Source organism: Triturus cristatus, chromosome 4_1, assembly GCF_964204655.1.
Source record: "Triturus cristatus chromosome 4_1, aTriCri1.1, whole genome shotgun sequence".
Lineage (NCBI taxonomy): Eukaryota > Metazoa > Chordata > Amphibia > Caudata > Salamandridae > Triturus > Triturus cristatus.
In genome coordinates, this window is record NC_140585.1 from 263,197,772 (window position 1) to 263,222,701 (window position 24,930).

The 24,930-nt window shown below is 45.0% G+C and overlaps 1 protein-coding gene across 6 annotated transcripts in view; it reads right to left on the bottom strand.

Annotated features, from left to right (window-relative positions):
* The window catches only part of DGKI (diacylglycerol kinase iota), a 1,070,690-nt gene that overhangs the window by 340,787 nt on the left and 704,973 nt on the right, over window positions 1-24,930 (bottom strand). For 3 of the 6 annotated variants that reach the window (XM_085652009.1, XM_085652004.1, XM_085652003.1), the window contains exon 21: window positions 2,477-2,539. The exons of the other annotated variants lie outside the window; for them this stretch is intronic. In XM_085652009.1, coding sequence (XP_085508135.1) covers window positions 2,477-2,539 — 63 coding nt within the window. The remainder of the gene's footprint in view (window positions 1-2,476; window positions 2,540-24,930) is intronic. 6 annotated transcript variants of the gene reach the window in all.

Consider the following 24,930-nt stretch of genomic DNA (forward strand, 5'->3'; position numbering starts at 1 on the left):
TGGGAGCAACTGTTGGAGAGTGACCATGTGGAAGTGATCCGATTGAATGTGAAGGTTTAGGGGTCTGAGGTCCAATATGGGTCTGAGAGAGCCGTCCTTTTTTGGTATTAGGAAATAGAGGGAGTAAACCCCTGTGCCTTGATGAGGCAAGGGCACTGGTTCTATTGCATGTTTTTGTAATAGAGAGAGAACCTCTTGTTTGAGAAGTGTCAGATGTTCTGAGAACATTGGACGTTGTTTGGCAGGCAGATTTGGGGGAGTAGAGGTGAGTTCCAGGCAATAACCATACTGGATAATTTGTCTTACCCACTTGTCTGTTGTGTTTGAATTGCACGCAGGTAGGAACTGTGAGAGACGTCCCCCGACAGGAAGGGGATTATTGGGGGGAAGTGCAGGAAAGTCACTGTTTGGTGGTAGGGGAGAAGCGGTTATTGTTGCAGCGACCGGTCTGAGGTTTCCTGTGGGGTCTCGGACTCCTTAGATTTTGTTATAGGAGTTGGTGGCTCTGAGACTTTTTTCGGTTCCGAGGATTTTTTCGGCTCCGAAGATTTTTTCGGTTCCGAATGTTTGTCCTTGGCATGTTTCAACGCCGAGGGCTTCGGTGTCGAGGCTGTCTTCGGTGCCGACGAAGAAAGGCGTGGCACATCTTTGGTCTTGTGCTTTGATGCCGAAGGTGACTTTTCGACACCGGATTGGGGTTGGCCCGAGACCAAGCTGGATGGCTTATCTTTAGGTTTCATAGCCGGGCCCGAGGGCGGGGCGTCTAATACATGTTGCCGGTGTCGACCCGAGGGCGAGGGTGTTACAAGATTCTTAGGTTTGTTTTTGGGAGAGGGGTTTCGGTACTCACGGACCGCTGAGCTGGGGTGAGTGTCTCCTCTTCGACGTCGGAGTCGTCAGCCTCGGAGACGGAGATGTCTTCTTCATCACCTTGTTGCTCCGGCTGGGCATTGAAATCTGCTCCGAAGATGTCCGGAATCGAGCTGCTCCCGCGAGACATTTCGTGATGTCGAGCCCGACGATCACAGATGGTTTTCTTCGACCTGAAAGATGAACAGGCCTCGCAGTTCTTGTCTTTGTGCTCCGGGGAGAGGCAGAGGTTACAAACCTCATGCATGTCACTGTGTGGGAACTTAGCGCCACACCCGGGGCATTTTTTGAAAGGAGTCTTTTCCATTGACTGCAGGCACGGATAGACCTAACGGCCCGCGTCGAAGATTGAGGAGTTTGTGTTTAAGTTGCGCGTCAAAAGAGAAACGCGATCGAGATAACACGGTCGAGTGTAGAGGGATTGCGCGTCGAAGGGGGTTCAACATCAACCCGGAGCGCAGCAAATCACATCCGAACCCGATGGCATAAAAAAACAATCTGGAGATGGAGTTGATGACCATGCGCACTATCCTCCTAAGGAGGAGTCACCTACCTCGTGACTACAAAAGACTTCTTCCAAGACAAAAACTAAGTGCAAACATCCAAGCCCAACATCAGATGGCGATCTATGCACAAGTATATGATCTACAGCTCATATGCCTCGAACATAATTTCTTTCCTGTATATATACTCTGTGGGACTGTTAGATGTTGACAACGTTAAGGCAGCCATCCAATTACATTTAATGCGTTTAACAATATCCATTTCTTTTAACAATAACTTCAGCAACATTCATTATCAATATAATGTTTGCATGGTCATCTAGATGTTGACATTCTTACAGCAGCCTAACAACTTAATTTCATACTTATGAAGATTTTCTGAATTGCAAGTACAATTGCAGAAGACTTTCTCTTTTAAATGCTTCATATGAGAAGGTATCCATTTGTGGACAGTGGTCTTGCAGACTTATAACTGCAGTTCCCGTGCATGATGAGAAGTATAACTCCCGGAGTCTCTGCAGGAACTATATATATATAGTGTGAAAGCATCTAGATGTTGTCAGTGGTATTGCAGTTATATTACAGCTCCAAATGACTGTGAAGATAGTATTTAGTTAGGAAAGCAACCACAACAGCTTTCCATTTTACATATATATAATATGTTGGAGCTAGCTGTTGACAGTGTTAGTGCACCCTTACAACTGCCTTTAATGTCTTACATGATATGCATTATCTGTGATTAAAACCACAGTATACTTAAAATGTGTGACTGAAGATATGAGTAGTGCATTACACACCAGACAGGAACAGTTAACATAGTGAAGAGGAAAGTTTTGGGGGGTCAGCTCTGGCTATCTACCATTCTGTCACCACAAAAGAAAAGTATGCTCTCCCAGGAGAGTTATTTTATAGCTTGGATCCACTGGAACCTTTTGAGATGCTGAACACAATGGTCCGGGTAAGTTGTACAGTTTATATTATATTTTTTAATATACATGGAATCTTGGTAGGTGCACTTCAGAAAGGGCCACACACCTGCATTGAAATATAGCCTAGGGAGGGAGGTAGGAAGTAGGCACAGAGGAAGAGATAAAAATACTTACCTGATGAAGGAGTCGGGAGGAGCCGAGGTCCTTCTCGAGTCTACTGCATGCACTTTATGGAGACTGAGGCAGAGAGCGAGGGAGGGTGGAGGTAGCCATGGAACAGGAAGCAAAAGAGAGCAAACACACAAAGGGAATAGCAGGGAAGAAAGCAAGAGGAAGACGGAGGCAGAGAGAGAGAGAGAAAGGCACACAACATTTAAACAGAGGCTAGAGGTATACATCAAAGGGAAAAGGGAATAGGGCATCAAGGGTGCATAATGCTGAATTCAAGGTGAGAGCCAAATACAGAGGGAAAGGGGATTGGTTGGTCACCATATGTTTAAGGTTCAGGGAAAGGATAGGTCCATGGTACTTTCGTCTAATACAAGCAGAGCAGGAGAGTTTTCACTGAAAAAGCAGGGGTTGGAATCTGGGCAAGGGCAGAGAAGAACCTTCAAAAAGACAGGACCCAGGCTGATGAAAAGAAATGAGATGCCTCAGTGTTTCCTTTGTGTTTTTAGCTGCGTGTTCCATAGGTTTCAGTGGCTTGTTAGTGAACTGTAGTGTGTTCTTTGTTTACAAACGATATTTTATGAGTGCTGGGGATGTCAAAGGCCTAAGAATAAGCCCTCCAACCATTCCACCAGAAGGACCTATGAGATATACCTAAAAATGCCCCTGTGATTTGACATGACCTCCCTTGTGTTCTTGACATAGTTTTTAAGAGGTCATGAGGGGGGGGAAAGCTATATTTAGAACTGAAATTTAAAATACTTGCTTAGTGGATCCCATGGTTACTTGGTACAGGCCAAATAAGTGTACTCAGCTATTCTTTAGCCAAGTACGGTATTTCTCTTAAATAGGGGAGGCTTTCCCTGCAATTTTCTTGGTTGGATAAGGAATTTGTTGCATTGCAAGCATACTGAATAATGGAGGAATGCTATTGTGCATTGGATTTTATGCAATGTCTACGGGAAATCTGGTCATGATTAAGTGAAAATCTGGCTGCTAGAGAGGGTGAGTGGCAGAATATTACTTGAGAATATGATGAGACTGGTATGAATAACTGAATAACCCTTGCGATTAAAATATCATTAACAATGAATTTTCAGATTTCTTTTAGGGCTCTTCACAATAGTTAGCTAATGCACATGATCACGAAAACCGGTATAAAATGCGGTGGAAGGCTGGTTCAATATCTATTCCACAAACAATTGCTGTTCTCACAACAACCTTTGATGAAGAGTTTTAAAATACTATCCATGCAAAAAAGTATTAAATACTATATTTATTTAAAAAATATATGGTATTCAATTTTGAACGTTTCAACAAAGGCAAGCTATAACAACACTGGGTAAGAAGAAAATAACCTTTCATTATCACTCATTGGAAGAAAATTTTGGAATGAGTGTTTTTCAAAAACATACCAGAGATAAACATTACAAAATAACACAATAAAGTCATAAGTTTGGTCTTGCGCCAGACAGTCAGAAGTAAGCTTGGTGAAGGTAGGGAACTCCGCGGCTACCTTGCACTGCAGCCTGCTGTGCTCTATAAGCAACGCCTTCCTGCTATGTGGGTGATGTCAAACTTTTCGCTTGTACAGGATAACCTATAACTTATCGCTCTGTACCTCTAAAACTCCAGGGCAATTGCGAGGAGACAGAAGAGCCCAATGGGCATCATCTGTCACACACTTATTCAGTCAACCTATCCTTAATAGTAAACTCAGCAGCTACATGAGTACATTGGTAGAAAACAGAAAGAGCAAGGAAGGCACCTAAGCAATTGGAGTGGCTAGCAGGATAAAAAAATAACATAAGCAAAGAGCACAGAAAACAGATGCCAAGCTCTTACTTAGCTGAATCCTACTAAGGAGCACATCTAAGTGTCCTGAAGACAGTACAATAGAACAATCTGTCAATTACTGGATCACCTTCCCAAGCACAAAATGGATTTTTGGAAACAATCGTGGTTTTAGGCAACCATGAGAATCAGATGGTCCGAGTGAAAGAAATGAGTATGAATGGAAAAGGAAAAACGGGAAATAAAACACATATATGTTTTCCCAGCTGATAAAGCAAGAGCAAAAGAATAAAGAACTGAGGGGCATATCAGCAAGGCGAGGCGATAGAATTATCGCCGCTTATGCGGCCGTTTTCGGCCGAAAAGCGGCGATAATTTTTTCGCCTAATTAGCAAGCTCACGCTAACGCGTGAAAACTTGCGTTAGCGCAGGAATTCCTAACGCCCAGCTTTGCATCTCTAATGAGATGCAAAGTGGGCGTTCCTGACCTGACATGACAGGAGAAATGTCACTAAGCGACATTTCTCCTATCATCAAGCCCCACACTATGAAGCATAGTGGCAGGAAAAGTAGCGATAACCCCTGTTATCGCTACTTTCCTTACGCCTGCTTCAGGACTGACTTAGCCATGATATCCTATGGAAGGTGGATATCATGGCTAAGTTTGTGGGGCCCTATCAACAAGCTAACGCCACATTGCGTGAGATTATCGCTGGGTTTCCAGCGATAATCTTACATTAGGCAGTTAGCGCGAGGATTTTTATCGCTTTTGAGATCAGCGTTGCTAATAGCACGCTATCTGAGCGATAAAAATCCACGCTAGCCGGCGATAATTATCCTAACGCTAAGTGCACTTAGCGATAATTATCGCCGGTTGTTGCTGATATGCCCCCGAATTTGTATCAAGTTCAGGCAGCAATCATATGGAATCATTCCTTGATCCTACTGTGCTAAGTGGTACAATCCATATACCTTGTTCTGTTCTGGAGCAAGTGTTTACATCGCATGACTACCTGGCAATGGTGAAAAGAACAAGAAAGGAACATCCCAGAAGAAACACATTTATAACAACATGAATGGGAAGAGAACATCCTGGCAGATTAGAGGGGTTGACCTAGGGTATGACAGTAAGAAAACACAGACCCATATTAACTAATTGCAAGAACGAAGAACTGGAGAAAGACTTTAGTTCCGTTTTTGATAATTCAACTCTACTAGATCTTAAGTCACTACATCACTTTAGGCAAAAGGATCTGGTTTTGTAAACTGGTATCACAGGAAGTAGAACATTTGAAAATCGCCAACAAGAACTGAGCTAATTTAAGTGTGCGTGTGGCCCCTTTCGGGTACTGATGGGCAGCATTATCCACTTGCCCCAGTTCTCAGCGAGTTGGTGGGATGGGGTTGAGTCCTTAATTCAGAACTGCATTTCTGAACTTCCCATCCCTACACAGAACTGTGAGGAGTCTTTGGTTCTGCCCAAGGTGTAGGAAAGTGAGCAGTGTCTCTGGTACCTCTCTGAACCATGTCTGTGGATATGGAGATATTCAGTTTATAAGGTCTGAAAGTTCCCGGCACAGCATTAGGTTTTGATTGAATGACTGCTAGTGTTCCCTGTAAGACTGATGTGACACACACCTCTTGGAAGAGGACCATTTTTTTAGTTCACCTGCCAGCCGTCCATCAACATACCATCCAGGAGGCGTGGAATCAGTTACTTACCTCTTTACTCATAGTTATTCATTCATCTTTTGCAGAGTCAGTTCATTAGCTTGTCTACAGACTCATTTCCTTTGACCCTGATAACGTTGGTGCCTCAGGTGCACGTGTGTTGTAGCACTAGCTAGACCCTCATCATCAGGAGCATCCCTCTTCTTCCCAAAGACCCCACCATCTGTACAGCATTGAGCTCAAACAATGGCGAAAAGGAGTCTACTACAGGGGTGTTCGTAACTTATGCAGAGTGATCTTTATATATAGATACATTTTGTGCCTACGTCATATGTCTAATCTACACTTTAAGTAGGAAAAACTCTGTATACTTATTTGTGCATCATCTTTAGATAATTCATTCCCTAATAATGTATTTTGTATCCTGTGATCACAGTTGAACGCTCTCTAGCTCATACCTCCAACCTCCTAATATTGGCTTTGACACTTGTAGAGTGCACACCTAGCTAGAAAGCAATGGAGCAGTGAATAGCGAACTGAGAGTCCACGTATATGACTCAAGCTAAGTTACAAAAGGCAGTTTATACATGGAGTTTCTATTGCGCAGGCTCTTTGAACAAGTGGCCATAGCAATCACCAATAGCTAATATTAATTGAAGTAACCATCACCTAAATGTTTGTTGCTGTAGACAACAATACTCAGTGTGATGGGTATGCTTAGACATGGGTCCTGTGCTCACTGTGCCACAGGACTCATGCTACAGCTCTATGAAAAGACTCAAGTAGACCAAAACTGGTCTGGGGTTGCCTGTGTTTCAATCTGGAGGGGACCTGGGCAGGACTGTTCCTATTGGAGCAGGACATAGACTGGTTTTTATACAACTGGTCTCTGTCTAAAGTGGCATCAAGGGCAAAATGATAAACTAGATTCACCAGTGACTGAGAGTAATTGAAGTACTCCTTCCATCACCTTGTCGTTTTGTGAAGAAGTGAGTCTTGCAGCATTCTGCTCTTGATATGGGTTGTTGTGTCAGTGATCTTTAAAAAATAATGAAGAAGAACTAAGTTCTGGTCTTTTTCCTCCTACATTTCTTCAACTCAAGAGAGGCGATGTCCTGACTCCTAATTTGGTAATGTCCACTTGCTGTGGTACTTTTACCTGAAACGTGTGTACGGTAAACAACGTTTACCACAAAACTTTTTCCCGCAGGGAATCACAACGCGGTCGTTACAACGACCGCGTTGTGATTCCGCCTATCATTACTCCGCAAGTCATTGTTCCAACACCTTCCCTAGTGTCCGCACAGACTGGAGTTGGAATAGTAAATTATACTATTCCAACACCCAGCGCACCCCCTCCGCAAGTCATTGGTCCGACTTGCGGAGTAATGGTATGCGGAATCACAGCGCGGTCGTTGTAACGACCGCGTTGTGATTCCCTGCGGGGAAAAAGACTGCGGGATGACGACATACATTCCCGTGTGTACAGGTGCCCTTTCTGATGGCCTTGTAAGTGATGGAACTGGGTGTGAAGATGATGTAGCTTTAGAGGTGGAGTCAATGTACTTTCTTCAGTGAAGAGAAGAAGTGACAAGCTTCAGTATGTAGGATGGATTTGAGAGGTGCTTGTTATGTGCCCTAAACTAGGCATAAGTAGCAAAATGACCTTTTACCTACATTTGTTCTGCCTTGCTCTGCATAATGGTTCTAGCACTGACCTTTTACCTGGCTATGTGCTGAATAAATGTCGATTGGTTTCCTTGAAACTAGTTTTATTTATTATGCATGAGGATTCTTAGTAAAATGCACATGACGTACATAACAGGATTAACATACTCTGTACAAAAGTCATCACTATCTTCATCCTAGGGCAGCCAGGCTACTTGGCATAATTACAATTATTGATCTAGGCTCATCTACATAATCGTACTCACAACATATCAATTGTGGTAGAACCCCCAAGGCTACCTTTTGGTATAAAAAAAACACACACAGACACTGAGGCCCCGGCATGCTGAAGCTTCAACACGTAGCAGTCTGACATCCCTTGCAGGGTGTCTAACTCTTGACCAAAACGGGGTCCTTCATTCTCTCCCATCGGGTAATGGGGTTGGCTCTTTCCTAGGGGATTCTTAGCTTTCAACCCACATACATGCTAGGACACTCAGGTACATTTAGGTAGGGTCCGCATCGTAGGAGTATGCTTGATCACTTTCATGTTTATATGCTTGCATACATTAGCTGTTTTAGCACCATAGTAGAATTCTACCTTCTATTTACTCGGTTGGTGCTTGGAATCTCTTATGTTAGCTTCTGTCTACTGATTGTTGCAGCACATATGTTTTATACTAGAATGATGCTGTCTTAATAAATGCTTATTTAAAACGTCCCCAACGTTTATTCTGTATATCTCTCTGAGACTAAGTGGGCATGATTGAACGAGTGAAAAGTACTGTACTCTTTCCACGATCCCTGAAGGGTCAAGGGTTGTCATGTTTGATGGTTTTCAGAAGCTATTCGCTCCTTGGTAAGTTTAGGGGGCTTATAGTGGCACTGTGAGCTAGCTATAGGACAACATATCCTGCAGGGGGTGCCCAGAACCAGTCTTGGCACCAAGCCCTTACGTTGTCCAACAAACGTGCAGATCCTATGTATTTTTAGGAACTAAACGACAGCTTGTGTAGTGTCTGAGAGACCATTGAGAACAGCCTTGCCTAGATCCAAGTGCGAGAGGACTAGGGCTTGAACTGCTGTTCGGAAAAAGTTTCAGATAAGTAGAGTTTCTCTTGTTTCAGGATGGACAGGTGATACAATGCTGATTTGGTTTTGTTAGCGATGTGTTCTTTGAGTGAAATATCTGTGTTTAGACTGAGCACACAAGGTTTTGCATTGGTTGTCAGATGGGGAAGAAGCTGATTAAGTTCATGTCAAATAGCCAGACTTGAATCTGTGGTTGTTTGGTATTGTCTGTGAAAATTAGGAATCCTGTCTTTGTAGGGACCAGTTTAATAACTGCTTGTTATTCATGCCTGGAACTGAGCCGGGTTTCCGAGAACATCAACATTCTGGGAGATTTTGAGGTTGAGTGTTATCACAGTGCATCTGTCCAATAGTGAGGCACTCATATCACAGTTGCCGAACTAGAGTGAGGAATCCTTTGAAAACTCTCTTGAAAGTTTAAGATTTATTCTAGTTCCAAACATGCTTATGGTGCCAAATCCTTTGTGGCCTCTACAGTTCTTGTGAAAAAAGTCGAGCTAGCTTAACTAAATGCTCATGCATCTGTTACAAGCCTAATTGCTTAGATCCTTGCCACTGTAAAGGCCCATCTGAAGGTAATGTGCAATGACAAAATAACAATTTGAGATCTTGCAACAGTTGAGGACTTTAGCAACAGAAATCATTAAGTTTGTGATTTTGACCTGCACTTATAACAAGTCTTTATGTTTTATTTTAGGGATATTTATATTGTTTGGATTTAACCATAGGGGCTCACAGCTAGCTGAAAATAGTGTTAAGTCCTCTGGTATTCCTTCTGGGGTCTTGCAATAGTTAGTATTTTTTTATTTTGTTATTTGATTCTTTAATGTTGTTTTGGATTTAGGGTTTGTACAATTTTTTATTTTGTGTCATGTGCCTCGAACCAGCACAAACGTGCTGGCACGCACATGTTACGTGAGTGAGGGGGCATAAGGAACATTATATGGAGTATTACAGGGGAGAGTTCAGAAATTATAATGGTCAAGGTTTGTACACAATACAAGTTTATTTAGGTCACTATTACTGGGGAGTGTTGGCAAATGGAGATGTGCACTGAAAAAGGAGTCTCTTGAACAGTTTTCAGAATTTTAGGAGTGAGACTGCTGGTTTGAGTCTATATTGGAGGAAAGTGATATGTGAGGAGCACAAAAGTGCTAACTTAAGGTAAAGAAGTGTAGGGTAAGGTAATCATTAACTTTACAAGAGCAGGGATCTTTTAGTCAAGATGAGCAAAAACACAAACTATAGTAGGAAATGTAGAATAAAGAGATGTAAACATATAGTTGTGTAAAATTATTAGGTAATGCTATAGCTCTAAGAGAAAAAATTAGTACAACTACATTAAATGACACCTTTTAATAGAAACAGACTCGTAAAATTAAAGAAATGCATCTCTTGACCAGCATAAGTATATACACCAGGAGTAAACCCATAGACTAGGTTAAGATCTGGGTGAGGAAGTATAAACAAGCAACAAGCAACAATATCTCAACCGGTATTATTGAGAAGACTAGTTATCAAGCATGCACAAAAAGAAGGAAAGTCGGGAGACTCAAAGGAGATTTTAAGTGTGCCAAAGGCATCATATATTCAAAGGAGTACAGGGCCTTTGAAAAGCAATGGCAAGGGTTGTGAAAATTGGAAATATTTGTATCAGCACTGTAAGCAATTGTTGCGTAAGTAACCCGAAAACTTTGTGCACGTAAGGTGGACGGTGCTGGTGACCAGTGAAAAACACAGCAGTGGCGCAGAGTGGATAAGTGACAAAAAATAAATACAGGGACGTGGCCAACCATCATGGCCGCACGGACGAGAATCTGATCGGCTCCGTCCCAGGCCCCGTCTAATAAATGTAATTAAGGGTACTGACCACAGAGCCGATCCTGGCCCCTGCAGCGCAAATGATGGTGGGGGCACCGAAACGCTGATTTAAGCCCCTGAGCGCCACTGAGTGCCTGAAGACGAAGGCAAGACGGGAGACATCCTGAGTGCCGGCAGACAACACAAAATGGTGGGGAGATGCGGTGCGCGGCTCCAAGGGCACCAGTAACGCCAAACAGCATCCAGGTGGCTCGGGACATCCCCCCCCCAGGGGAATGCGAGTCGGCATCTACATGGTTCGGGCGACCGTCTCCAGCTGCAGTCACCCCCAGATGAAGAGCACCCCTCTGACGCCATGTGGCGAGCCCGATCCAGTGCGCAAGGACTACCGGGATGCCAGTGGGAGGCCGGTGCTGCCAGAAACCCTCTGGTGCTCAACGAAGCTCCCCCACGAGCATAAAGAAGATCCGGGGGCTCGGGGTGCCTGTCCTCCCTAAAACCAATGCCTGACCCCAACATGGCGCCGACTCTCTGCGAGACCCTCTGGTCCCAACACAAGGGGGTCTGATGAAAGGGGAGCAAGACCCACAGCCACATCAGGTCTCTGGAGCGGCGAGCGTGGATTCCCCCCACCCCAACCACATGAAGTAATCCTCGGCGAGGATGGGGGAGCAAGGAGGCCTGATGCACCGGAGGGGCCTGCAGGGCCTTGCTTGAAGTCACCTAGTGAGGAGATACAGGACCTGATGACCACGTGGGCGCTCCTTGGTTCTCATTGTGGACCCCCCCCCATAGGAAGAGTCCTCGCAAGCGACGAACCGGAAGGTGGAGGGGCGACCCCGGGCTGACCAGTCTCCCTGTCCCCACATGCCACCCAAAAAGGCCACAAGCAATAAGGTTTTCAATTACTTTGCTTCACCGGGTGCAGGGCCACCTGAAGAGGCAGAGGCGAAGGAGAGGGGCAGCATGACTCTCACTCGGGAAGACTTGTTGGCGTCTCTTAGGGACTTTAGGAGGGTGCTGAGGGAGGATATCAAGGCAGACATGGATGCCTCCTTCGACGCATTTAGAGCAGAAATGAGGGTGAAAATGGTGGCTCTACAGGCTGACGTGGACTCAGTAGGAACGCATACCCTAGACCTGGAAGCGAAGTTCCAGGAACTGGATGAACGTATGAGGCCCCTCAAGGAGAGTTCTGCAGAGATTCGTGACTAGCTACGTGCATCTGCCCTCAAGTGCGAGGACTTGGAGAATCGCTCCCGACAGGATAATATAAGAGTCAGAGGCCTGGAAGAAGAAAGCAAGGGTCCAGACCTAGAAGCGTTAATGGTAGGCCTTTTTTCCACAGTCCTCGTGGAGGAGGTCCAGAGGTACAGCTGGAGAGAGTTCACAGAGTAGGCCCGAGGATGCCCGGAAACAGCAGGAGACCGAGAGAGGTACTAGCCAAATTTAGCTCTTTCAAAACAAAAGAACTGGTTCTCCGAAAACAAGAGGAATGGACAAAGTATAATTTCATAATGTCTCATGCTCACTCTTCCAAGGCGTGGCGCAGGCCACCTTGGCGTGATGTCAGCAGTTCCTACCGATCACTGAAGCCCTGCGAGAACGGCAAATAAAGTACAGATGGACCCACCCCTTTGGTATTGCCTTCCACCTGGATAACAAGCAGGTTCACTGCACAGAAATGGATGAAGCGGTGAGCTTTCTGGGAGTCAATATCCCTCTCCCGACATGAGCGACAACATCAAAGAATGATGAGGAGGGGCAACCAAAGGAGCGGCGAGGCGGAGGACCATGGCGGAAGGCTGGACATGGGGGTAAAAAGCGCTGGACTGAGACTAGGGGAGCCATCACCTAAACCTAGGTTTCACAAGAATTTAGGTGGGGGAGGCTCCAGGAGAGAGGATGAAGGTTCGGTACCCCACATCAGGCGCAACGTGAGTTGAGACTTATATTTTGGTGACATTTCACTTATTGGGATCAGTACAAAAAAAAAAATGTGGCCGGGTATTTGAATTCTATATAACAACTACCATGCTAGTACCACAACGATCTGGCTAAGGGGTTCCTGGGAGTGGAATTGGGCTCACTCCTAGAGTTGGACACAGTTTATTTATTTTATTTATGGGTTTTGTATGGCACCTGAATCATCCCCGAAGGGTTATCTCTGTGCTGCGGACATACAAGAGGAGGCTGATGCAGCGAGTCTAAAACAGAACAGTTTTCAGAAGCCTTCTAAACTGAAGATGGTCTGGACATTGCCTCAGTGAGGTAGGAAGCTGATTCCAGTACAGGGGAGCAAGATACAAGAAGGCTTTCCCACCTCTCCTTGACTTCTTGACCGGAGAAACCACAAGAAGAGATTTGGATCCTGATCGAAGATCTCTAGAGGGAGTGCAACATTTAAATTTCTCTGCGATGTAAACTGGGCCATTACCATACACTGCCTTGTGGATGATGCAGCAAATTTTTAACTTTCTACGTTTGCGCACCTGAAGCCAATGAAGCTGTTCAAGAAGGGGAAGGGAGGCCGTTCTATAAGGGACATTTAGTACCAGACGAGCAGCTGTGTTCTGGACTACCTGCAGACGGTCCAGTGAAGACTCATTGGCTGAGACCAACAAGGCATTGCAGTAGTCCAGTCTGCTTGACACCAATATTTGGATAAGAGTTTTTCGTGTTGAGTCTGGAAGAAAAGGGAAAACTTGTCTCAACAGACTAAGTACATGGAAACAGGAGCAGACAGTGTGGGTCACAAGTTCCTTCATGGTCAAAGCCTGCTCAAGGCGAACACACGTATTTTTTTACTGCTACCTTAGACTTGGGGTGAGGATTTCCTCTGAGATGGAAGACCCCACAACTCATGGTTCATGTTTTTTTCTTGTTTTATATGTTTTGTATCATGGTGCTCCAAAGTTGGTTGCCTGTAGCAAGGCTGAAGGGGGGGGTGGTGGGTTGGCGAGGTGGGACGCTCGGGGAGAGGTCAAAGTGGGAGCAGCGATAGAGGGGGTGAATACACAGTGATATATGGCAGTTAATTGCATCTCCTGGAACGGTAGGGGGCTTAACTCCCCTAACAAGAGACAGAGCCTTTGGAAGTTCCTAACTGATCACCAGATCCTGATAGCCGCACTACAGGAAACCCACTTAAAGAAAGGGGAAGAAGAGATGCTGAAACACAAACAATACCCACAGATTTTCCGCTCCTCAGCTCCCACGAAAAAAAATGCAGTGGCTCTCCTCTTCCATTCCTTGCTTCCCTTTCACCACCTCACCACTAAAACAGATGCAGCGGGGTGCTTTCTGATGGTTCAGGGGACGATCCTGCACCACTGCCACAATTTATGCTCCTAACACAGGGCAACTGGATTTTCTGGAGGCTTTCTTAACAACACTGGAGGGGTTTGCCACGGGAGACATTCTATTGCTGGGGGATTTTAACCTGAAATGGGATCCCGAACTGGACACCACCCACCCTCATAGGGTGATGGAAGGGATGTTCAGTAGGGCCCTCAAAGCCTCCCTTTAGCTTTTGGGCCTGCTAGACGTCTGAAGGGCAACTCACCCCACGCTGAGAAACTACTCTTTTTTCTCCCATTCCCACAGAGCATATTCTAGACTAGATCAAATATTTCGAAGCCAATCCCTTCTATTCACAGTCGTGGAGGCTAGATTCCACCTAATGTGCCTTCCTGATCATGACCCCCTGGAGTTAGTATTAAACTGGCCAGCCCCCCATTTGAAACACAGGCGATGGTACTTTCCCAACTTCCTCAGCAGGGATAGACTCCTGAGGGACAAACTAAGAACGTCAGTCACAGAATTTTTTAATACCAACGATCCAGCCCTTACTTTTTATGCAACCAACTGGGATGCCTTCAAGGCAGTTATTAGGGGCAAATGCATAGAGCTAGCCACCACACTTAGACAGCAGCAGGGGGGAGAGAGGCTTCTATTGGAAGGGGAACTGTAATGGGCGGGAAAAAAGCATCAAGAGTCAGCGTCGAGCCAAACCCTCCGCACAATCACCTCCCTAAAAGGCAAAATAAAGGCTATCTACACCAACAGGGCACAGAAATCCATTCTAAGGCTGCAGGTGCGAGGCTATGAAAGTGGCAATAAGATGGGCACCCTTTTGGCGTGTCAATTGAGGGCAAAGCAAGAAAAAGAATACATTAAGCATATAGTAGACGATGCAGGCGTCTCCCATACTAACGATGAAAGCAAGGCAAACACTTTTGGGGAGTTCTATCCCAACGAGAAACTTAGTAGACCCTTCATAGGGGAGGAGGTCCAGATAGCGATAGACGCTCTAATACTGCAGAAAGCCCCCGGCCCTGATGGGCTCAACGCCCAATTCTATCGTACTTTTGAGCCCGAGCTGACTACCCATCTGGTGACTCTTTTTAATGATATCGCAAAAGCCAGAGGGTGACAGATACCATGGGAGAGGCGTCAATCACAGCTATTCCCAAACCAGGAAAGGACCCCAAAGCATGCGCATCATATAGGCCCATTGCCCTACTGAATTTGGACGCTAAGTTGTACTCTAACATACTGGCAACCCGCTTAGAAAATCTCCTCCCTGCACCGATCGACCCTGATCAGTCGGGGTTTATTAAGGCCCGGCAGACCCACGAGTCGACATCTTACGGATAATAGTCCACATAATCGAGAAAGCCAAGAAGAAAACAATTCCTGCCGCTCTTCTCTTGCTAGACGCGGAGAAGGCCTTTGATCGGGCCAACTGGCCCTTTCTCCTTCAAACACTGAGACGATTTGGCTTCCATGAAACATTTATCGGTATGGTGCAGGCCATTTACCACTCTCCCAGGTCAAGAGCCCTTGTAAATGGGGTGGCGTCCGACACCTTTGCACTTTCGCGAGGGACAAGGCAAGGTTGCCCTCTGTCCCCCACGCTATTTGCCCCTAGTATTGAACCCCTAGTGGAAAGGATTAGGGCGAATAAGGATATAAAGGGGATAAAATTTGGCACTGACCATCATAAGATCTCTCTCTTTGCGAACAATGTCCTTATCCCTATCACTGACCCGCTGACCTCGCTCCCAACCATTCAGGAGGAGGGTGATCGATTTAAACTGGTATCGGGCCTTAAGGTGAATCTATCAAAGTCATTCTTGCTCAATCTGACTCTGCCGGGGAAATTGGTCGATAGAATCAAGGAGAACTCCCCTTTTGCTGTACGAACAGAGAGATTACATATCTAGGGGTTAAGCTAACGCCCACAGTTGCCGGCCACCATAAGGCTAACTATCCACCACTAGTACGACAGATTAGGGCATCACCTAACTAGATGGAAAGCTGCCTATACCTGTTGGCTGGGGAGATTAAATGCAATAAAAATGAACGTCCTCCCGAGGCTGCTTTAGCTCTTTCAGGGGCTCCCGGTACCAGTAGATAGGGAACTGTTCATAGACCTCAAAAAGATGGTCACTAAATTTATATGGCAGGGACAAACAGCATTCCTATCACATCGAGTGCTCACTTGAACGCGCGCTGAGGGTGGCCTGGCCCTCGTAGACTTCGGGGGCTATTACAGAGCAGCCTAACTTCAAGTACTGATGGAATGGTCCCTCAGAGAATACGAAAAACATTGGCTCCATATAGACAAACAAATAACTGGCAGGACCATTTGGGATCTCTTATGGTTGAAGAAGCAACACAGGCCCCCAAACGCTTATCTCAGCACTCCCACTACTCTCCGGGTTTGGAACCTACTTACAAAAACACTATCCCTGACGACCTTTCCCTCGCCATACACCCCCATCCATTTCAACCCAGCGTTTCCTCCGGCACTGTGAGATGGACCATTTAAGCAATGGAGACTTGGGGGTTGTCGTATGATTTCCCACCTATACAAAAATGGGGAACTTCTGACATTTGCGGAGTGTGCCAAAGCTTTCCAACCACAGTCTACAGAAGTCTTCCACTATGCACAGCTCAAACACTGGTTGCAGCAACCCCAGGTGCAGCTGGCCGCTCCGATGGACCTGCTTCCTATTGAGAAATTTACACAATCAGGGGCCTCTGCTAGGGCGACTATCTCTTCCCTATACTCCCTCATTAGGGCCTTGAGCTCACAACAGACTCCAAGGCATAGGGTTTTCTGGGACACAAATCTTTCAAGGCCAGTTGAGGAGAAACAATGGAGCCGTCTGTATAAAGACATTGCCAAACACAACTGCTCTATGCATCTACGAGAGGCCCACAACAAAATAATGTATGACTGGTTCTTACATCCCCAGAAATTACATAAAATATTCCCTGACACAAAGGACAGATGTTGGAGGGGGTGTTGGCTCCTGGGTGACTTTCGGAATATCTGGTGGGATTGCCCATCCATTCAACCGTTATGGAAGGAAATCCTCTCACAAATTAAACTGATACTGGGTTACCCCATCCCGGAAACCTTGGAACACACCCTTCTGGGGCTCCAGGACCCGATACTGAAACGGCAAACATATGGAGACCGCTCCATCATGTGGCTATGTCTCGGCGCCGCTAAAATGGCCATCGCAGAGGCCTGGAAAAATACAGAGGCCCCATCCCATATACAGCGGCATGCTAGATTGTGGCGTTGATTGGCTCTGGAACAGTTGACAGACATAACGGAGGACTCCAGAAAGAGGTTTGAGTGTATTTGGACTCTGCTAGTGGAATATTTGTCCTAAGGCCTGCCCCTTTTATCATGTAGCCCCAGGCTGCATGCACTTCACCTGTTTCACATTTAACTGAGGGGGGGGAGCGCTCCAGACGAGCAAGAGTTGAGTGAAGCCTGACCCTGGTCTCCGCCTGCGAGACCACCCCCACCTTGGAACATTGTCACCATGATACACCTGTTGGATACACACTTAGTTTTTCTTTTTTAAGTCTCTCACACTTTTCTCTTCTTGTCTTTCAATTTCTTTTTTTTTTTATTTCTTCTGGCCTCCATGGCTCAAAAATGGTTCTCTTTTTCAATTGCCCAGTTTAGGGCTGAAATTTGGGTTGGATTGCATTAGTGCAGCCGAGTACACGTCCCACACCATGGCAACTGGATAACTGAAGATACATAAGACACACAAGATGTAGGAGGAGACATAATAGAGCAAATACCCTTAGGGCCGAGCCCTTGTTAACAAGATGTGTGTACCTGGAAGCTATCTGTTACACTTAGCCTATATGCTGTACTTGTTGTGACTGCCATGTTCTTTTTCTTGTAATGGTGTAAAATTCAATAAAAAGATTTTGAAATAAAAAAAAAAATACAAAGGAACTTGTGGTTTGCAGTTAACTATTTACATCAATTTGACAGATTTATAACATTTTTAGTGAACCACAGAGAAAAGGCACCGGAAGTTGCGCTGGTATGTTGATGGTGTTTCGATCCTAGTGATTGAGGATCATCATCAGGACCGGGTTACTGGATGAAGGTGCAAAGGTGAGGTTTCCCGGAGTCCGCCACTTACTAATCGGGGATCCGATCCAGGGCCCCGACCTGCTTCTAGGCCTCCATGACTCCAATAGGCACTGCCGCCCACGGATTCTTACTGAACCGGTTTTGCCTCATTCTTCTTCACATCCACTGATGACTGATCTCATTCATGAAGATCCTCTGCACTGACCTCTCTTCCCTCGCTGCACTTCACCTTCACACCTTCATCCAATACCCCGGTCCTGATGATGATCCTCAATCACTAGGATCGAAATGCCATCGACACACCAGCGCTACTTCCGGTGCCTTTTCTCTGTGGTTCACTAAAAATTTTATTAATATGTCAAATTGATGTAGACAATTAACTGCGAACCACAAGTTCCTTTGTATTTATTTTTTGTCACTTATCCACTCTGCGCCACCGCTGTGTTTTTCACAAGGTTTTCGGGTTACTTATGCAACAATTGCTTACAGTGCTGATACAACTGTTTCCAATTTTCACAACCCTTGCCTTGATTGTTTTTCAAATGCCCTGTACTCCTTTGAATATGTGATGCCTTTGGCACACTTAAAATCTCCTTTGAGTCTCCTGACGTTCCTCTCTTCACCAGCAGGCATGAAGGGAAATGCTTGTCAATTGAGTGTTTTCTGACAAGAGGGCAGTCATTTTGATGGCAAGAGGTGCCAGGATGTCTATCCTAGTAAAGGGTGATATCAATATACAGCTGAAACATAGAGAAAACAAGATTTTATGACTGCTCCTGACTCCACCTAAACATTAGGCCTTATTTATTGTAACAAGGGTAATTTAGCACACTTCATAGATCCAAACATTTATAAAACCTCTGAATACGCAAAGAGATTATTAGCAAAACCAAACAGGAAGTTTTTTAGGAGGAAGGACGGGCGATTTGCTTTGAGTATGTATCAGCAGGTAAAGATATGAGCAAATTGGGGGATTATTTTTGACAAGTTAGGAAAAAACAATTCTCTTGTGTACGCTACTACTTGGTAGATGCAGTTTACTGTCTCAACAGGGGTCGACCTCTAACTAACACAGCTTTCCCAGCACACCGAACTGGAAATGCAATCAGATGTGTATAGATGAGGTGCACAAGAGTGGAGAAGAACCCTTGATGAAAAGACAGTCCGATACACAAAATCACCTATAGACTTCTTCATTTTGGGACTGGCAATGTGTGGCTACTGATAAATACATTATGTTACTTATCACTACTTGTGAGAATATTCTGTCTGTAATTTGTCCGTTTTTACAGCCGTAATGTGTCTGTTTTTACAGCCCTGAAGAAGTCCCATTATTATAGATACAAAACATGTGTTTCACACTTTAAGATCCTCAAGCGCACTGATACCTCCGGGTCTAGCCAGCGCTATATAAAACACCGCAATTAAATAAATAAAATAAAAGTCACGTCACTGTATTCAACACTAATTAAACAGCAAAGTAAAGGATACCAGTCTACAACTGAGTAGTATCACGATAGATACGCATCTTTTAGATTAACATAGAGATTTACATGTATGTATACTCTTTAAAAGTGTCAGGTAGCGATCAGAAACAGCGCTCTACCGCAGGCAAATTAACAACTTGTGCTATTTTACCAGTTTAAAAGTTGTGACCTAGTTGGTAAATGCAGATCACCACTGCAGTCGCTTTAACAACATGAACTATTTTTCTAGCTGATACACTTGGCAGCATATACAACTTTTAAGATAGCTCAGCCCAAAAAAGTTCTTGCTTTGGACATCTGTGGGCACCTTGAATATCAAAGGTTCAGATCTCTTTGTAATCAACTCAGCTTTTCACTCCACCATGGTCCATAATATGAGTGTAACTGAGTTTAATAATGACATCTATTAGTGCATAACACAAATGCCTAGGCATGTGCACCTATGTATATAGATATATAGACGCATTAAAAATGGGTCATAAGATGTGTGTTGATTACCCAGATTTGCGGACTTTGCTTCAAACAAAGGTGGCAACCCTACTGACATGACATCTAGGCCTTATCCTTGCTCCCGCAGAACGAAGACAGATGCTGCACTGAGGTTGGAGAGGGAAAGGCTACCATAGGCTTCAGAGTCACTCTGCTGTCACTCCCCGCCCTACTCCACTTCTTACCGCTTTAGATCCGGAGAGAAGAAGCTAAATGGAGGTTGGTGCTTGAGCTGAGTCTGAGGGGGCACCGGTACTCTCTTTTTAAATAAAGATGAACATAATATGGTACATGGTGGGCAAAGCTTCAACGGAGAGTCCAAACCAGCATTTTACACTGATTTTAAAGGTGACCATTATTTCAAAGGTTTAGCAGTCAATTTAGTGTATTGTACAGATTAAACAATTTGTTGGATCACAGCTGAAAAACAGTACATTTTTGATGAAAACTAAGCTCAAAATGTTCACCTACATTTTACGCACAGTCCTATTTAAAGAATTGCCCAACTCAACCTCTAACTCGTAAACTTGTGGCTTAACTGAAGGCGTATAATGGATCAGCATTTAAATGTCAGAGGAGAAGACCATCATTCCCTCTTTGAATTATTAAAGCATGTGCAGCTCATGTTTCCTCCATCATGTCTATGTAGTAGAAATTATGTGCAAATTCACAACAAAACTGCGTCCCATACAGAAATTTAGCTTTTCGTTAAATATTGTGCTTGTAAATTATCCTCTCATGCAGTATCAGAAACACAGCATAAGTGGATAATGCATGTATACAAAATGGTGCACCAGACCATCTTTAAATTAGGGTATGAGTGTGAAAGGTGCCCTTTGTTCACATGGACACTTTAGGGTCCCAAAAACCCCCTTAGGTGCTCTATCGACAGAAAACATCATTAAGATGAATCAATATGGCGATGATACACAAGCCGATTTGAAAGTCTCCTATGCTGCAGATATCCAACGCCTCAAACACTGCTTGCACATTATCGCGGTCTGGATGTCCAGGGCTTACCTGAAGATCAACCAAACCAAGACAGAATTCCTGTTATTTGCCACGAACAACAGACAAGATACAGAACAAACCTGAACATGGAAGGCTTCGAACCCCAACTCTCACACTATTCCAAGTCACATGGATTTACCGTGGACGCCAACCGCGACCTCATGGAACATATTGCCAAAAAACACAAGGACAGCCTCATACCAGCTCTCTCTTCTAAAGAAAGTCCAATCTTTCAGAAAGTGACTTCAGAACTGCTGCTCAAGCCCTCCTCCTCTCACATCAGGATTGTGGTAATGCCCTACCAATAGCCTCCCAAACGACACACTGGCACTGCTTACTGACATCCTACACGCCGTAGCACGTTTCATCCATGGGCAGAAGAAATATGATTAGAATATGCCCATCGTGGTGGAACTCTATTAGCTTCATTTCTCTTAGCACCATCTTCAAAACCGGCTGCATCATTTACAAAGCCATTACGACTAGCACTGCCGCTTATCTTGTAGATAAGCTCACCATGTTTGGTGGCTCTTCGTACACCTACAGCCAGGATACCATCATACTGCAGAATAAGAAGTGTAATAAAGAAAAATCAAGATATCATACCTTTTCCATCTATGCACTAAGGATCTGGAATAACACCTTTGTATCCATCAAGATTGCCCTCAACACTGCTCCAATTTAGGAAAGAGTTAAAGACTCACCTCCTTATAGAACACTGCATTAGCCATCCGAAACCCAGCTTCCTCTCCTGTTACTCATTGACTTTATGATTGTATTTCACCACCTACAGAAATCCGCTGCCTTTTGGCTAGGTTTGCACTGTAAAATACCATATACATACATACATACATCCCATGGATTTTTTGCCAATATATTTAAAAGACTGTGCTAAATTGTTTTTCTGGTTGGAAATAACCTCCTTCCCCTTATAGGGTTCAGGCTTGTTCACTCAGTGCAATGTGGGCTGTTTAACAAGTTACATGCCTTCAGTAACACTATTTCTGGTGGATACTCTATGTAACCACAGATTTCTCACCTTAAAATAGCCACCAGGCACCAAACTGGATCCGGAGAATTTTGTAGCACTGCCCATGCATGCCAAAGTAACAGAGCAGGGGTCGCACTGAGGTTAATTCCTTGTCATGTTCCTTTCCACGCCCACAGACAGAGAGCCTGAAGAAATAGTTTGTGACAGCGTGCTGAGTTCTAACTTGGGACCTTTTTAAAAGATAAAAAGAGACCACTCGGTAGAACAGGCAAGGGGGAGGTCAGTGAGGAATCTGCGGTATCCACCAGAAAGAGAGTTCCCAAAGGTCAGTTACTTGTTCTTCTGATTGATAGTTGCTGCAGATTCCTCACCTTAACATAGATACCAAAGCAATACCTTCTGGTCAGTGGAGTGAGCTCAACCAGAGCTGAGCAGAATTGAGAGAGTAAAGAGGCCTTACTGCCAGACATGGCTGTCGAGGCACTAGTGCTTTGAGAATGTATGTAGCCACACTGACACTGCAGCCTTGCAGATATCAAGGACAGAGACCATTCTTGTCAATGCAGTGGAAGCAACCTTGGACCTGACAAAGTTCACTCAGGCCTTTCGGAGGCTACTTCTTGGCCTTGGCAAAGCAGATCTTAATGAAGAGGACTATACACCTCAATGAGGTTCTCTTCTGAACAGACTTCCCTTCCTTTGATCCAGAGGCCCCACAAAAAGTTGATTGTCCACTCAATGGTCCTTGTTATGATATATATAAAAGCTTAACACCCTTTTGGGGTCCAAGCCTTTCCTCCTCTTTTGAGGTATGAAAGCTGGTGGAGTGATGGACTACCCAACGTAGAAGGGAGTCCAATGTTTGGTAAGAAGGCCGCCTGAGTCTTCAGCACCAATTTGATTGGAAAAAACATGGTGTAGGATGGGTATACTGACAGTGCCTGAAGGTCACTCATGTGATCTTGCCCCCTACTGTTTGGGCATGCTTTGCTGTGTGCAAACTAAAGTGGTTTGTGGGCTACTATAACAAGGGAAGCAGAGATAGAGGAAAGGCACCCCTGTTGGCTTGTGCATTGCCTGATGGCACTGCGTCAACCGCCCTGACTGACAGGGCAGTCTACTGCATCTTCAGTCAGGTCTCTGGAAAAGCCCCTACATTTCAAGAAATTAACGGGACATTTTTTGACAGGGGTCAAAAGTCTAAAAAGCACACAGTGACTCTGCTGTCAAAAACGGGTTCTAAAGGAGAGTCCGCCTTCTTTTCAAACAGACTAGATGCATCAAACAGCATACGCATTGGCAAAGCCTGTATATCACTGGAGTATCTGGTAAAGCCCACCCAAGCACCTCCATGAAGGACACCGCCCTGTCAATAATGCAGTCCGTGGTATCAAAACTGGCACGGATAACATACTTGGCCACATCCTGCCTTTCATTTATCATCTGATCTAGAGAACCCACAAAAATCCTCTGGAACTGCTAGGATGCTCTCGCTGGGCATGTGCCAAGCACATGCGTGTATTGGTCCTAAAGGCAGATTGCGTTTCCAGATCACCAAGCTGAGCGAGAAAAAAGTAAGTTTCCCAAAAGCATCATTCCTTTGGATTCTCCATCCGGAGTGTTGGTTGGAAATGAGTTAGGGTTCATCTTAATGGTCAAGGTCTGCATCTGTAGAAGAAAATCTGGATCACCAGGTGCCGGTCTTTGACATCTGGCCACCTGCTGGCTAACCGATGGGCTAGATAATGGTTTTGAACAGGTAGCCATTAGAAAAATCTGTGAGGCCATCAGTAAATGGGAGCAAGGGCTCAGGTGTTGCCGACCCAGGCTGTACAATTTCCATGAAAATATTTGTTTTAGACTCAATAGAGGGCAGCTTTAGTTCTAGTACATTGGCTTCTATCCGTAATACCACTACGAATAAGGCACTCTGCTCTGTTGATGGCTCTTAAGGCAAGTCTAACTTTGTCTCAGGGGGATTATCAAGCCTATTGACTTTTTGCAAATCAAGGTATATGGCTTCATCAGTGTAATAGGGGGAGAGCAATCCATCCTCCTCACCATAATCATCTTCAATATCCTGGGGTGCACACTGCGATGGCATAGGATCAGAGTCAGAGCCTAAAAGATAATTGAACCTCTGCTGGTAGCTACAAAGCAATAAAGGCACAGGGTTAGGATTACAGTGCATCATAACAGGTTGTGCTTTTGTAATCTCTCTGCACAACATTGGTCTATCTCTAGCTGATGTCAGTTCAGGATCTGACATTGGAGTCATGAGTAGATCATCTGCCTGGTGCCGGTGGGGTTAGCACCAGTGTTTGGGTGGTTGGACATAGTGTGGATCTCTGATCTGGAGTGGAAGTCCGAACTGGAGTCATTATGTGCCCAGTAACAGGTCCTGAGAGGACAGATGGAGCCAGGGAGGGAAGTTACATTGGTATCTTGACCTGAGGCCTCTGGGGTTCCTTAGGGCCCGAAGGCACACCACAAGAAGCCGGAAGCACACTGATCATTGGCAGCATAGCCTCCTTAAAGGCTTAGATCTGCTGCGGGTTCAACGATGATCAGGGAAACTAAGAACAAGTTGAGATCAACTCAGAAATCTATTCCATGGTCAGTGACCTTGAATGAGTGCAACTGAGATTTTGACACCCTTGAGCACTGTCTTGTGAGCAAGAGTGGCAGGATGGAGTCAAGTACAGCTTAACTTTTTTATGCTTGCACTTGGACTTGAATTTCAACTCACCGGAGGATTTCAAGAGGGAAGTGGCACAGTCACAGTAACAGTCCATGACCGGTAATGGGACCAGACCCATAGCTTGGAATAGGACCGTGACTTTTTATTGTGTTCAGTGACATATGTAATCACCTCCCAGGCTCGAATCTCTCGGACGCATGAGGGCCCACCTATCACATAACGCCGAGTCATGTCTGGAGCCCAGGCACCAAAGGCACAACTTGTGGGACCCGTTACCGACTTGTGCTTCCTGCAGTTATGCCACACCTTGACACA